We start from the raw sequence: 13,875 nt of genomic DNA, 5'->3' as shown, positions 1-13,875 counted from the left end.
TACGTATTATATAAGTTGTACCTGTATTTACTCGGCTTTGCCCGAAGGACGCCGTGTCGAGAGTATGAAGGATTCGATCACAGTTGAATTTCGTGTTAGTGCCTTCCACATTACCACCCCTAGCTAAAAAGCTAGCTGAACTGAGCGTGCACGATTTAGGTACACTCTGTCCCGAGGCAAAGCTACCGTTATTCTCCCGTTACGTTATAACCGGAGAAATAGCGGTGGAAGATGAAGGCGGTACACCTACAGGTGGAAGACATTATGCAAGAGAAAAGAAAAAGATTTGTAGGAAATGGCTGCGGCGCTGTGCATCTCGGATGACTGGCGCAAGTTAGAACAGTCGAGTTGGCAGCCGATATAGGTCGCAAACTTTTGCGTTTCAATTAGCATTTACATTTCAAAGGACCCCGAGCTTCGAACCTCCACCCCCTCCTCATGCACTCACTTTACTCGGATACCATCCACCAGCCAAGTAATCATAGCCGCAGCTTCAAACAGAAACAATGGCAGATTTTCACCACCGTTGTTTGCTCAGATTCTTCTTTTGCTACAATCAGTTGCTGATACAGAAAGCTTTGCGTATGCCTTTGAGATATACCATTATTTGTGCTGCGGTGAAAAGAACAATCAATTCAGCTTATCCGATTGGTTGATTATCGTTACGGTATGTGTATCATTGGCAAATTTTCATAATGTCTCCAAAACATTTTTTAAATTATTCTCAGCTTAGTGTTGAGGTTGAAAGACGCCTTTGGAATGTTCGGGAAAAAGGTCTATGCAAGTATAGGTGTATAGCCTCGATGTTCTGGACGGTACAAGTAACAATTTTCCAACGTTCAATCCTGGTCTAATAGGTACTGCCTATTGTTGCCTCGCCATTTTAGGAAACGAGCAAGAAGCTCCTGACTGAATTTGACATAGTCGAAAGCTGCGATTTCCGTAGTGAAACGTTCAGCACTGAGTATGATCATGAAGTGATTCGTACTGTAACTGCTTTCCAGACATCGCTCATCTTCAAATTAGGCGGCTCAATCCCTCGGGCGTGCATACAAAGTCTCACGGGATCCTCGTTGCCGGATTACTCTTCCGCGGAAGGGGGGATTTGAGGTATTTCGAAACTGAAAAACATCTTTCGGTTCCTAGGAGTATAAGAGAGATAAGCCTTTGCCAGCTTCGTCGGACAAGGCGGAGCGAGACACTGGCGGCAGAGTTATTCATCTTGGAAAAGAATGGCGAGCGCTGGGGATGGCACGGGAAGATAAAGGGTACAAAATGGCGGTTGTTAGGGTCGTGTCTTTGTTTTACTAATTTCTTATTAGCGCTAAGCTTCCCCGTAACCCAGTTGGGGCATGCTGCTCTTATAACGATCTTCCGTCCTCCGTCGTCCTTCCGCCTCTCCGCCTCTCGTCTCCCACCGCCTCCCATTCACCGCGCACCAACTTGCCTGCGTGGGGCGCAAGGCAGGGGGCGGTGTTCTTCTGCCGGGACTGAAGCAGCAGCCAGCTCCTATCTTTTACAGAAAGATTATCCCGAAATGCATAAATTATCAAAAGGGCGAAGGCGTGACGCATACCTCGAAAACCTCTCAGAGCTGGCGGTAAACAAGATAATCTTCGGCTCGATCGCGTCGCCATCCCCTTCGCCTCTAGTCTTTGATGGCGAGTCAACGACGCAGTCATTCGCTGACGATAATTACGTCTGTTCCTCTGCAATCAACGCTACCTGCACAGCAGTATTTTACACCTTGTAATTCACTGGCATTATCACCGTAATGTCCGAGTCTACACAGTAGATGATCTACAAGAGTTTTTATCCTATTGTATCCGGTTACAGGATCAGCTACGTGTTACTCGATCAGCGCCTTTGGAACTACCAGACAGAATTGCGACCGAATATCATTCTCTGTGTAAATATAGCCGTGTAGCAGCAGATCTGGACAATTTATGGTGATAAAAGTTTCGACCGGGCTTGTGAAAAAATCGTATAACATAATGGTGCAGGAATACTTGGGCAGTGTATCAAATTTATAGTCAAATCATTGTCGCATTTTCTACCCTCGGTTTCAAAACCCCGCTTGGGCTATTACGAGTATTGCGCACACCTATCACCCCCGCAAACCCCATAAGTTTACACCCTGCGCCGCTGATCGTAATACATACACGTACAGACAGCCGGGTTTATTGCGTCGTGCGACACAAATTGTTAACTATTGTTTTTAATCGGACAATGTACTTTGAGAGGAAGTCAGGATTTTTCTACGTAAATAGAAGCGGATAGCGATGTGATAGTTGTTGTAATTCTAAATGCGTGGAGTGTATTTGTTGCCTGAAACGTGATGACAAACGTTTCCAGCAGTGATCGCAACTTTTATCACCACGGTATGATATCTGACTGTGAGTAAAACATGTAAAATGATGTTCGTTGAAAAGTAATTGTATCTTCTTTTGTTGCAGAATTATGGTGCAGGTCTCTGGCACCTCTGGAGGAAATGTGCAACTCGATATCGTCGGACGAGAGCCTGATCTCGATGTTCCGACTGGATTCGAGGCCGATCGCCTGCCCTTTCACGGGGGCGCCATTCAAGTTTTCGTACAGCCGAGGACTCGGGGAGTGTACGAATCCAGTAAGCCACGCGGAAAGTTGTACGGACGAGAGTAAACTGTTGTTGAAGTATCAGGCGTGTCCGGATGTCGAGAGGACGGAAAGTAGCAGTGAGTATACATGCCGTGGAGACGATTTCAGTTACGTTAGGTTATTCGGAGCGGGGTGGTGGTGGCTTGTGGGTATTGCGCTATAAGAGAACGCTATACGGGCAAGGATATAACCGGCGAGATTCCACTTTGCCGAGCTGGCCGCGGCCGCTTTAACGATACTTCGGCGAAACCTGGGTGCCCGAAGTACGCTTTCTTACGCCCCCTTGACGCCGAGATAAAACTTGTGAGGGGTCGATAAAAATGAAACGGTCTTAAAATCAAGTTTCGTACAAACACCGTTCCATTGTGACGGGGCCTTCCGAACACCGAGAAACGTCGCGAGGCGGACGACCCGATGTATGTGCGGATATCCCTAACCCTGGTCCGCGGATAACGTCGCGTTTGTCGGAAGCCATCCACGTTTAATAAAACTTGAGTTCTTCGCGGTGTGAGTGTCCGGGGTATACGGATCTGCGGGATGTTATAGTTGCCTGTCTATGACGCACCCGGATTATGTGGTCCAAGGGTAGGTAAGCCTCGATATCCGTCGGTATATGCAGGGTAATATCCGGCAGTGATGTAGCTAACCAACGACAACGATCAACGAGAAACGACTTTTTTTTACGAACGACCGCGAACAACGCGCCACCATCTAAAAATCTCGTGACAGAGACGCGTTTTCCCATACTAACCGCAATTATTATATCCCGCATATCACAGGTGTATAGTAGTGCTGTACCTAATGTTCTTCGATAACGTTTCCGCACAGCTGGTGAGGCCTTCGAATCCCCAAGTCTCTAAATTGCGGGGAAATATTTTTATCAGGGTTAAACGTTTACGACAAACTTTTACGTTTATTTCAAGGAGGCGAAAATGATGACGATTTTGATGACGTAAAAATGAACAGCCTGTAAAACGATTCATTCTAACTTTTATACTTCACATTTGGAAACAGCTACACTGATACACAGTGCATAGCACATTGTTGGACGGAGAATCTGAATGTAATATTTCAAAAAAAGAAGAAGGAAAACTTGATGTTATTTCTAATTAGGTAATATAAAACTACGATTTTAATTTCAATTTTTTTTTACACAAATGAGAAATTCGAACGATTGTAGAAAACTATCCTTATAATCGTGCGGATCGGAAGAGACAATTATTATTCGAAACAATCGCCTTTGTAAGTGATTGTCTTTTCTTCTAATTGTAATCAAGTTATAATATTGTCTTTTTATACATTTTCATGGAACATAAAACTGGCCAAAGTGGTTATTTTAATTATTTTGACATTCTAGAGATTCATCGACTTTAAATTTCCACGAATCGTTAAAATAGAAAAATTGCAAATATCGCGTTAACGTCATTTTGTATTTGAGATTATTTTTATTATTATACGTACATAAATCTAAGCTGCGATATGGATCCACGTGGAAGATGGTCACTGAAACATTGCAAGTTTTATTTTCTGTATTCCAGAAACAATAACTATTACTTTTTCTGGTGAGCAATTTTCTGAAAATGGGCCGATCGCCTCACGCGACTCTTTATGTACCTATCATCGATTTACGAGCAGATGCCTTGGCTTTGTTTTCAGTGAAATGAAATTGAAACGTTAACGGATTTTAATAGAGTGCATTCCCGTGATTGACTAATCAGCACAACCACGCATGACTTGTTTTCTGGGTTTTCCTTATCGCGAGTTGAAGTAGATACGAGAAATAGTTTCGTCAGATTTTCATCAGGACTCGTACACGGGATGTTTTGAGAAAAACATGCTTTACGGCAGACCGAGTATAAAATCTGCCGAGATATCGCAGTTTTAGCCATAAATATTGATACGCTGCGTGTCTTTATGCGTTTCCTTACGGCCGAGGGTGCATTTCGAGTCCGGTGATTCGGATCACCGCGATTCGAAAGGTTCGCGCTTTTGCTGACCACGGACTCATACGTATTCTTTATTTTCACGGTTACTCATGATGTTTTTTTAACGGCTCCAGAATATTCACCTTGCTAGCGGAAATTTACTCGAGGCGCGACAAGAGGGGAGCAATTTTTTCGATTATAGGGCTCTGCCTGCTCACGCAGATAAGTCGATAAAGCCTGCGTGTCTCTGTCGCAAACCCATTCATCATGGTAAACGTGCGACGCCAAAGATTATTAATTGTAATGGCCACCTGTCTACTTCCGGCACAACCGCATCGATCTGTGTACACTCACTCTCTCCAGTTGCGAGTTGTTAGCTAGCCGCAATTTGTACCCCGCTCTACAGAACTTGAAGGGATAACGGATATTCTCAATCAACGAAAACCCTCATCTGTAACAATGTCCCGCGGGATCGAACAGCTGCTGGTTAACCTTTTCTTCTCGTTTGAATCTTTAAGGGAACCGGCGGTATAATGATCGGTTATAGCTTCGACAAATGGAGATAATAAATATTCAGCCGCTTTATAAATATTTCATGTGAAATTTCGAGGTTTCTTCACTAGTAAAATTTGTCAGCGAAATTAACAAAGTTTAAGGTTTTCCGTAACGAGGATCGAGTTATCGATCATCGCCAATTGATTACAACTATTTGAAAATCCATCATCCATCGCGCGAATAGATGAAAGTTTTTGGTTAATCCTAAAAGGCAAGATTTCTCTTTTAAATATATTGTTGGATTTTTACCAGTTAATTTTTTCTTACTATTGTTGCATACTTCGGATAAAAAATGACGCCAAAGATTTCGGAGAAAGGTAGTTTGCTAAAAAAAAAAGTTGAAGCCTCTAACGTAAATGATTTTTCAAAAGGGATAAAATTTCATGCGAATATTCTGCACCTTTAGAAAAATGTGTAACGATAACAGTTACTCGAGCAAAAAATTTATTCGGCTGGATGGAATTCAAGACTTCAATAGTCGAAAATTGATGCTCGCCCCGTGAAGGAAAAAATGTGAAAAGTTGTTATTTGGGAAACGTGCGGTTAACGAATATGTGACGGCCTATAATCGCGGCGGTTCGGTCAAGCTGAAGAGAAAAATAGTCGATGGTTCAAAGCGTGCGCGAGGGTAGCGGCGGGGCTTCTGCGGATTGCAAGTCGCGGATCGCGGCTTGATGAAACATCGAGCGGAGGTGAGCTACCGACGTACAGACAGACCGGAATATCCGGATGGACGGACGGGCAAAAGTACGGACGCATCGATGGATCGAAGCCATTAAACGGATTATAAAAGTAATTGAATTACCGGACTTTTATGGCACAGTGGCTCTCGATGCATGGGATTTTTAGTGCCGGATGTATACGTATATTTCCCATCGTTTTTACACAAGAATTTTCCCATGCATTATACATTCGAACATATGCTAATATAATCAAGTTCAAAATGTAGGAACGTTTCTTCATTATTTTTATCTTACATTTCTAGCGGAGGAGCTGCAGTGTTTGGCGACTTGGAAGGATGGTAGGAATAAATATTTGGTTGGGACGGTGAAAAGCGTCGGACGGAGTATTATTGCGTCTAACGAGGATATGTTCAGGTGATTAATAATAATGTTCTTTCCCACTCTATAATTAATTTTATCATCCCATCGACCGGATTCGTCTGCTGTTATAACACGGCAATTTTAGCCAGTATTCCAGCGAGTCAGAATGCCGTGTCTCTTTTTCTTCTGAATATATTTATTCCGTAGCATTTCATTTCATTGCTGTCAAAAGCGATAAAAAATTTTTTACTAACCGTATTACGCATAATTGTTATTAAATGGCAAAATTTGCATATCAATTAGTGAATTCACTCGTCAACTGATACATCCATTCAATGGAAAGCCTGAATTTTCATTATTAACACGTTTCAGATGCTTCCTCTACGAAAAAACTCCGCATCACCAAGGAAAAGTGGTTTACGACCTAGCTCAATCCGAGGATGCAACTTGTAACGGATTGACGTCCGTCGCTGAAGGAGCGCGGACCATAAAACTGACCAAAGGTGAACAAAGTCCACATGGTTATCATATATCGGAATGAGCGATTAACGAATAAACAATAATGTAGTACAGAGTGATTACACGCATGTATGGCTCCATTGATATAACCATAACTCATCCGTTATTGCAATTAATCCACGAATACTTTCACAATAAATTACAGAAACACTTTGAAAGCGCGACTTATGACTCTCTTAATTGATAAAACTCTTCAATTTATTATCCGCAATTCTTAAGATCGTTGTAGAATATCAAAGCTAATGCAATATAAGATACCTCTTCTTACGTGGTGAGGATTTTCATATTTTTTTTACTTCTACAGTGGATAAGGGGCACAATAGATGTACGTATCCGTCGTGGGTGACGCAGCATCACGATTGGCACTCGCTGAACGGATCAAAGACTTATCACTTCACAGCTAGAAATGCAACGTTGAAAGTAAGAGCGCAGGACAACAACGACGACAGTTTTCACGAGGAAAAAATAGTCTGTCATAACTTGCAGAAATTATATCCCAATGACAATATGCAAGGATACACCGTGAAGCTGGTTGCTCACATATCAAGCGGATGGTAGGCAAAAATGACGTAGCACCTTCCACTAAGCTTAATTAAAAAAAAAAATTCTCATAGCGTTAGCAATCAAGAAGGCATCACGCTAAGTGTTAATTTTCAGTATCTCCTCCTAGTCTCGATTGTAAATTTGTACCATTGTTCGTCGATTCGCACCATTCATTGGTACGTACAACAAATTCTTGGAGATTAGAGATGTGCTTTAGAACGATGAGAATAACAGTTCGAGGAAAGAGTTTGATTCTATGTTTATTTTAGATAACCTAACGGTTTTATTAGTCTTTGTGTTTTATTTTACAGTGACAGCGGATACGTTTGCATGATGTTTCATAAGAGGGACGGTCATATAATTGAAATTCAGCAATCAGGTACTACTGTTATACGCAACAGTATTTATATGTAATAAAAACCACAGAAATATTCACCATCGTCTTCCTATCACTTACTTTGTCTATAATATCAACATGACTATACTTTCTTTTTAGATCACAAAGCAATCATGCCAGAAGAAGCCTGCGAGTCTTGGGATCCTTCGACAATGCCTTATACAACGCTAGTTAGTGAGTATTTTTTTTTATTAAAATATACCATCACTCGATGCAGCCCTTGCATATTTCATAATAATGGACCCTTTGTCTTTATCTCTACATGAGGATTAGTCTCTTTTATAGTTATTATCGGGACAAACTTGTCACGCCATTTTATAGAATCAACAAGCTTTTAGGTAAATAGAGAGATATGTATACATGCTTGCCTCTTTTGTTTCAGCATCAATGCTTCATCAAAGAAAATGTCCTCACCCGGGTAGATACACCATAATTGATTATGGGTTGTCAGAAATGCTGCCATCGCCATCGCGACGACAACGTCGTTCAATGAAACCCATGCGAACTGCTGAAAGACGGACTTGGCAAGATGAGGGCGAAGAAGACGAGTGTAAAAATGGAGCCGTTGAAATCGGCTGCAGTTCTACTAGTCAGAATGAAATGAGCATTGACAACTCTTGCGAAACAGAAAAAGATGGTGAGAAACGTTTGTTTCGACAGTGTATTAAACCAATGCTAGAACATCCCAAGCCTCTGAAATATTCCAAAAATTTTCTTGACATTCAAACCAAAACTTTCGTTAAACTCTCGACAGCCTGGCACTGCTATCGATAGGGGAAAATGTAAAAGTCTATGTCCCCCATTCTATATTTTACATTCTGTTGGGACAGATGTATGTAAATGTATGTTTTTACTTACCTCCGCACAGCGTTCCTGTGTCACGGCAGTTGGGAGGAAAATGGAACATGGTACACTATCGCGTCGCTTAGAAACAGTAAGCTAACGTCGGGACAAGGCCAAACATACTGTTTCTCAATGCAAACGAGTGACGTTCCGTCAAAAATGACGGGACGAGGCAGCAGCAGTGGAGATCATCACGAACAAGAGTTTCGGCTCTCCGCACGCTCTCATACTTGCCAAAGAAGCTTAGCCGAGCAATGGACTTACCGTCTGACCAGTCAAGGTATTGTTTCTTTGATTCGATTCACCTACGGTTAGATATACGGTTAGAAAAAATGTACCAGCAGGTTCACTCAAATTTTTGGGTTGATTTAACCATTTTTTAATCTATTACTAAGTGAAAAAAAAAGTAAAGTACTAATTCAGTGTTCATATGACAATATAAATATTGAAATTATAATGATTTGTGTCATATTTATTAACATAAATGTAACAAATAACAAAAACATAAAGTGGGCCTACTGGGTCTAAATGTTGAGTTGAATTTTTTTAATAATGTATTACACCTGTTGATAATATACTTACTTCTATTCAAAACAGGTGTCTGTGAAGATTTGACCAAAGCAGCATCCAGTACAGCTTCTTCGTCATCCTTATCGAGAGTATCGTTGGTGTTGTCAGCAGGCGCTGCTTTGCTATGTACTTTGCTCTCAAGATGATGTGCGGTGATCCTAAATAATCCTTCTTTTTACAAGTAAATATTACGTAATCAACTTCTGAACAGATAATAATAAATTTTAAAACAACTAAAGCGGTCCTACGACCAACAAGCTAATTGAACATTGTGTTTATCATACATGATACAAGTTGGGTGTTTTGTGACACCGGAAAACCTGTCGTGGTATAATAATTCACAGTCGATCTATTGAAGATTATTCGAAGTATTAATGTGAGGCAGTAACATAGGCATGGCATCTGCTTGTCTGAAACCAGTTCCCGTAAAACAATGTTTGCAATTGCAAAATTTAAATAAATATTTACACACTACTTTCGTTTAAATGATAAATAGAAATTGAATATTTCAAATAACCTGTAAATCTTATACGAAACAAAAAAAAAAAGAGAGAAAATACGGCAACTAATTTTTACTAGCCTAAAATACGTTGGGCATATGAAAAACATACTAATAATAATAATAAATAAATGAAAAATTGTTGGTGTATATTCGATCGCCAAGCCGCTGTAAATATGATCAGGGTATAAGTAATCAATATTTTATCTGGTTAATTCGCGAGTGAAAATTGATATATGAATTTAAGGTTTAAACTATTAAATTAGTTACTGATTATATAAATGACAAATGAAAAAACAGTTTTTATTCTTTAGCTAGATATAATAATTTAATAAAAATTGTATAAAGACTGTTATTAAAAATATTTTAAAAGAAGTATATGCTGCCCTCTGGTACTTGGCAACTAGATACGTGGATTGGTGCGCGCAGTTTCAGTGAAATGTTTCTTTTTTCAAGATATTCTTGAAAAACTAAATTTCTAACATTGCCAACTGAGCCAAATGGCCTTATTGACAATGTTGTACTTTTGACATGTGCTGTTTATACGAATTTCGAGGAGTGTACTGTACTTATAAAATACGCTGCTTTAGAATTTGATCACGAAATTATTGAATATACAACTACTGTATCGATAATAATATGTCTATTCATATCGATATCGTTGCACTTTCTGTAACCAATGACATTATGTTAATTTCTATGTCCTAAAATCAAATATTCAAGATCTAACTATTCCTCTTCGAATTGAGACACAATCAGTTCTTTTTTGAAACTAATAGCTACCTAATAATTTCGCATAATGGTGAATATTGAAATATAAATCTGCGATCAGACGATATCATCGACCTATATGCTACATACAATTATCATGCGAACAAATAAAAAGATAGCAGAGTGCAATTATATGATATTCAATAATTCTGTGGCATTTATTGTATAAATCCAAGCAGCGCAGCCAAAAATGTTGATGTTAAACTAAATCTAAACTACTTTTTTAATATGAACTGTACATTTTTCTATTGATGCTCTGGATTCCGAAATTCTTAGTCCATAATTATCAGTCATCAATAATTACAATGCATTGAAATCACAATTGAATGTTTTAAGTCGGTGATCAACTCAAATTTCAATAAATGTAGGTATTGAATGTATCTGTAAATGCCTCCCTAAATCGGTGCCCAAGCAGTTCCGATTGTTAAAAAATGAAATTTTCGTGACCTTATCCTACGAAGTTGTAATTTGTCATTACCATTGTGATTTTTTGAAACATGGGATTACTCGAAAATATTATGTGTATACGTCTATGCTTTTGTAAAATGAACCAATCGTCGATTTGACGGTATTATATTCCATAATAATTGTGACTGTATACATGAAACTGAGAATATCGGAGGACGAGCATAATGTAAATTAATTTGTGCCCAACTGGGATGGATAATTTTAAGATATATAAGGTAAGAAATTTAAATAAATGAAATAAAATGAAGCAAACAAATATACATGTATCAGGAATCAGTGAAGAACAAAGTGTTGAAAAGTGTATGAAGTGCCACTGAAAGACGCTCCTTGAAAACTGATTAACTAATTATTAATTGAGAATAAACCTAAACAAAAAGTATATATAAATATATACATACATACATATATATATATATTTTCGTTTATCACTGTGATGATTACATAATTCTAGTAAGTAAGACGATTTGAGTGTTGTTTTTTCTTGCCACTGTATAGTTATGTATAATAATTCATTTTTTGGGGCTTTTGAAAATCGTGTGGGCTTCTGCTTGCCTACCTTATTACTTTGGATATAATTATGTAACTAAATGACTATGTATTATAATATTGTACGCCTAAGATGTAAGAAACTCTGAGGCTAACGTCTAGTTATAAGCAGATGCAATATTCAACCAGTCACTCAACTTTTTACTTACATATTCGTTTCGTTATCTTGATCAAGATAAGACACCGACCATTACTAATTGGACCATACGATATCATAGATTTATTCTTCACAACAATGAATCGATCATTTAGCAGCTTACAATTAGCATTATTCAACTTACGTGAATGACCGAAACTGTATTACATCTAGTAGTTCATGAAACGAAAGAAAATGCGCTATTGAGAAGTACTTTTATATTTATCACGACCAAACTCGTCTATTTTCATAATGTACTAAAAAATTACGACTTTTGTTAAATGTATGTTACCTAGCTCAGATCTCGCATCCGCTTTTACTGGACGTTAGACGTTTAATTAACTAGTTTATTACACAGTACCACTGTAAGTGCCAGTCAATGCTGACTGCCACAATATGAGCTAGCATCATGTGTAATGTTTATTATTATATTTTGAATACGAAATATATATATATTGAAAAAATCCGAATATTACTGTTTATTTGCAGATTTCTGTCATCGTATTGATTGCTCTTTTCAACTATGTACTCTTCAATTCCTACCTATACACTATTGTGAGTTTTTTTTTTGTTTGTCGGTTTTTTGATTGACATATAACCGGTTTTGATGTGTCGTCGGTGGAAAAAACGATGGCTGACTATATATCAGAAAAGAGCACGATATCTGAGTGCGACAAAACGCAGGAATTCTGTTCGCCGTGACGTTTTATGCGACCTTAAGAGTACAGAGCTGCGAATGGATTTCGGAATTATCAGAATGCAATCGGGTTAGCCTTGCGTTTTGCGGTTTTCGAAGCTCAAAAACTGTCTGTCTCAGAATCGTTTTGCAGGAGGCTTTTTCCACTTATTCGCCCCTCAAGAATGCAAAGCTGACACCAAGAAAAGCGTTGGACCAGAAGCAGGGAAAGTCGAATCGAAATCTTTGATTTTTTGGCCGTAATAATTGATTGACAAAATTGCCAAGGGGTTAGCCTTACTTTATGCCTATTTTTTTGACTGAAAAACTTGTATTCTCCGATTCGATTTGTATGACCCTTTCCTGACCAATTGGACCCCCAGGAACTCAGAAAACGCAGAGAAAACAGCGTGGGATCAACAGGATAGAAATCACGAAGGAAAAAGCACCTGCTGAAAAATGTCGAAATCACAGGTTTTCGTTTTTTGGCTGTAACTTTTTATCCGCTGCTCGCAGCGTATCGGGACTGCGCTAAATCGATTCGTCTCGCAAAATTGCGTCCGAATAGTGCCAGAAAAAATTTATTCCAGCACTTTTTAAATATTAATCCTCACGTAATATTTTTGATATGTTCTGATACTGAAAATGTTTATTGCTATTTCAGGTACAACCCGAGGTGGTTATCGGTGGTTGTTCGAGGTGGTTAGCGATTGTTGGAGGTGGTTGGGGGTGGACGAGGAGGAGGACGAACTGAACTGAGTCTCAAAGCCCTGTTGACATAAAAGCAGCTATTCGATAGAAATTATAGTTTATAGTTTACACAGCCCATTGCATGATATTTCATTACAAATACATATGTTTCAATGTATTTAGGAATAATTTATAAAATATACGATAAAATTGATGCACCGGATCATCGTCGACTTTAACTTTTGAAATGTCCTACCATTTTCGAACACCTCCTACCTCCCCCTGCCACCTCCGACCATCAATGGCCACTTTCGACCACCCCCTATCACCTTTTGCCAGCGCCGACCACCTCCTAACATTTCCGAACACCACCGACCATCCTATTTAGCTATATTACCAGATTAGCTACGATATGAAAAGAGAAGAATTATTCATTTCGAAATGGGATTCTATTCGACGCGCGCTCGATGTATTCCATAACATTAGTATTCATAATTATTCCAACAACTTTTCATTTGCTCTCTCGATCTTGAATTTTCATAGGCATAATATCGAAACGTTGTTTTAGCTGGTCGCAAGTGAAGTATCTGCGTTGGGTAGAGGAGCAGAATTGTTTTTCGAAAAGTATTCGGATGGAAAAAAATTCAGAGTAACTGTAATACATCACGGATGCGCTAATTTTGAACGAGATGAAATGGATGCTTCGTATATGAGACGGTATTTAACGCTGCGTAGTGGTTTGAAGACCTAGAAAGGTGATAGGGAGAGAAAGAACGACGCTTCTTAACACTTCGAGTGTATTTTAACACACATTTGAAAGATACGAGCGAAATTTTTCATCATCCAACTGTCGCAGAACGGCAGCGTTATTAGCCGACCCGTTCACTGAAGAATATATCTTCAGTCAACGGCTGACCATCGAAGGGCCTGGCCGCTTGAGTCTGGAATCGGCAGGAGAGATAAAGTGTGTATTTCTTGTATGAAATGTGAAAGCTAAGATCATTATACATCACATCATATCATCATACCTCATACATCATACATCATACATCGTACA

At 39.1% G+C, this 13,875-nt stretch overlaps 1 protein-coding gene across 4 annotated transcripts in view; it reads left to right on the top strand.

Annotated features, from left to right (window-relative positions):
- LOC107222695 overlaps window positions 1-11,918 on the top strand; it is a 172,274-nt gene extending 160,356 nt beyond the window's left edge. For all 4 annotated transcript variants that reach the window (XM_046736824.1, XM_046736823.1, XM_046736825.1 and 1 more), the window contains 9 exons: window positions 2,457-2,714; window positions 6,103-6,214; window positions 6,533-6,663; window positions 6,984-7,233; window positions 7,534-7,601; window positions 7,719-7,793; window positions 8,002-8,256; window positions 8,488-8,742; window positions 9,060-11,918. In XM_046736824.1, the coding sequence (XP_046592780.1) occupies window positions 2,457-2,714; window positions 6,103-6,214; window positions 6,533-6,663; window positions 6,984-7,233; window positions 7,534-7,601; window positions 7,719-7,793; window positions 8,002-8,256; window positions 8,488-8,742; window positions 9,060-9,178 (1,523 nt within the window). In that variant the 3' untranslated portion in view covers window positions 9,179-11,918. The remainder of the gene's footprint in view (window positions 1-2,456; window positions 2,715-6,102; window positions 6,215-6,532; window positions 6,664-6,983; window positions 7,234-7,533; window positions 7,602-7,718; window positions 7,794-8,001; window positions 8,257-8,487; window positions 8,743-9,059) is intronic.
- The last annotated feature ends 1,957 nt before the right edge of the window (window positions 11,919-13,875 follow it).

This window comes from Neodiprion lecontei, chromosome 4, assembly GCF_021901455.1.
Source record: "Neodiprion lecontei isolate iyNeoLeco1 chromosome 4, iyNeoLeco1.1, whole genome shotgun sequence".
In the NCBI taxonomy this organism is placed as follows: domain Eukaryota; kingdom Metazoa; phylum Arthropoda; class Insecta; order Hymenoptera; family Diprionidae; genus Neodiprion; species Neodiprion lecontei.
The sequence above is the reverse complement of the archived record's forward strand: the minus strand, read 5'-3'. Positions and strand labels throughout refer to the sequence as shown.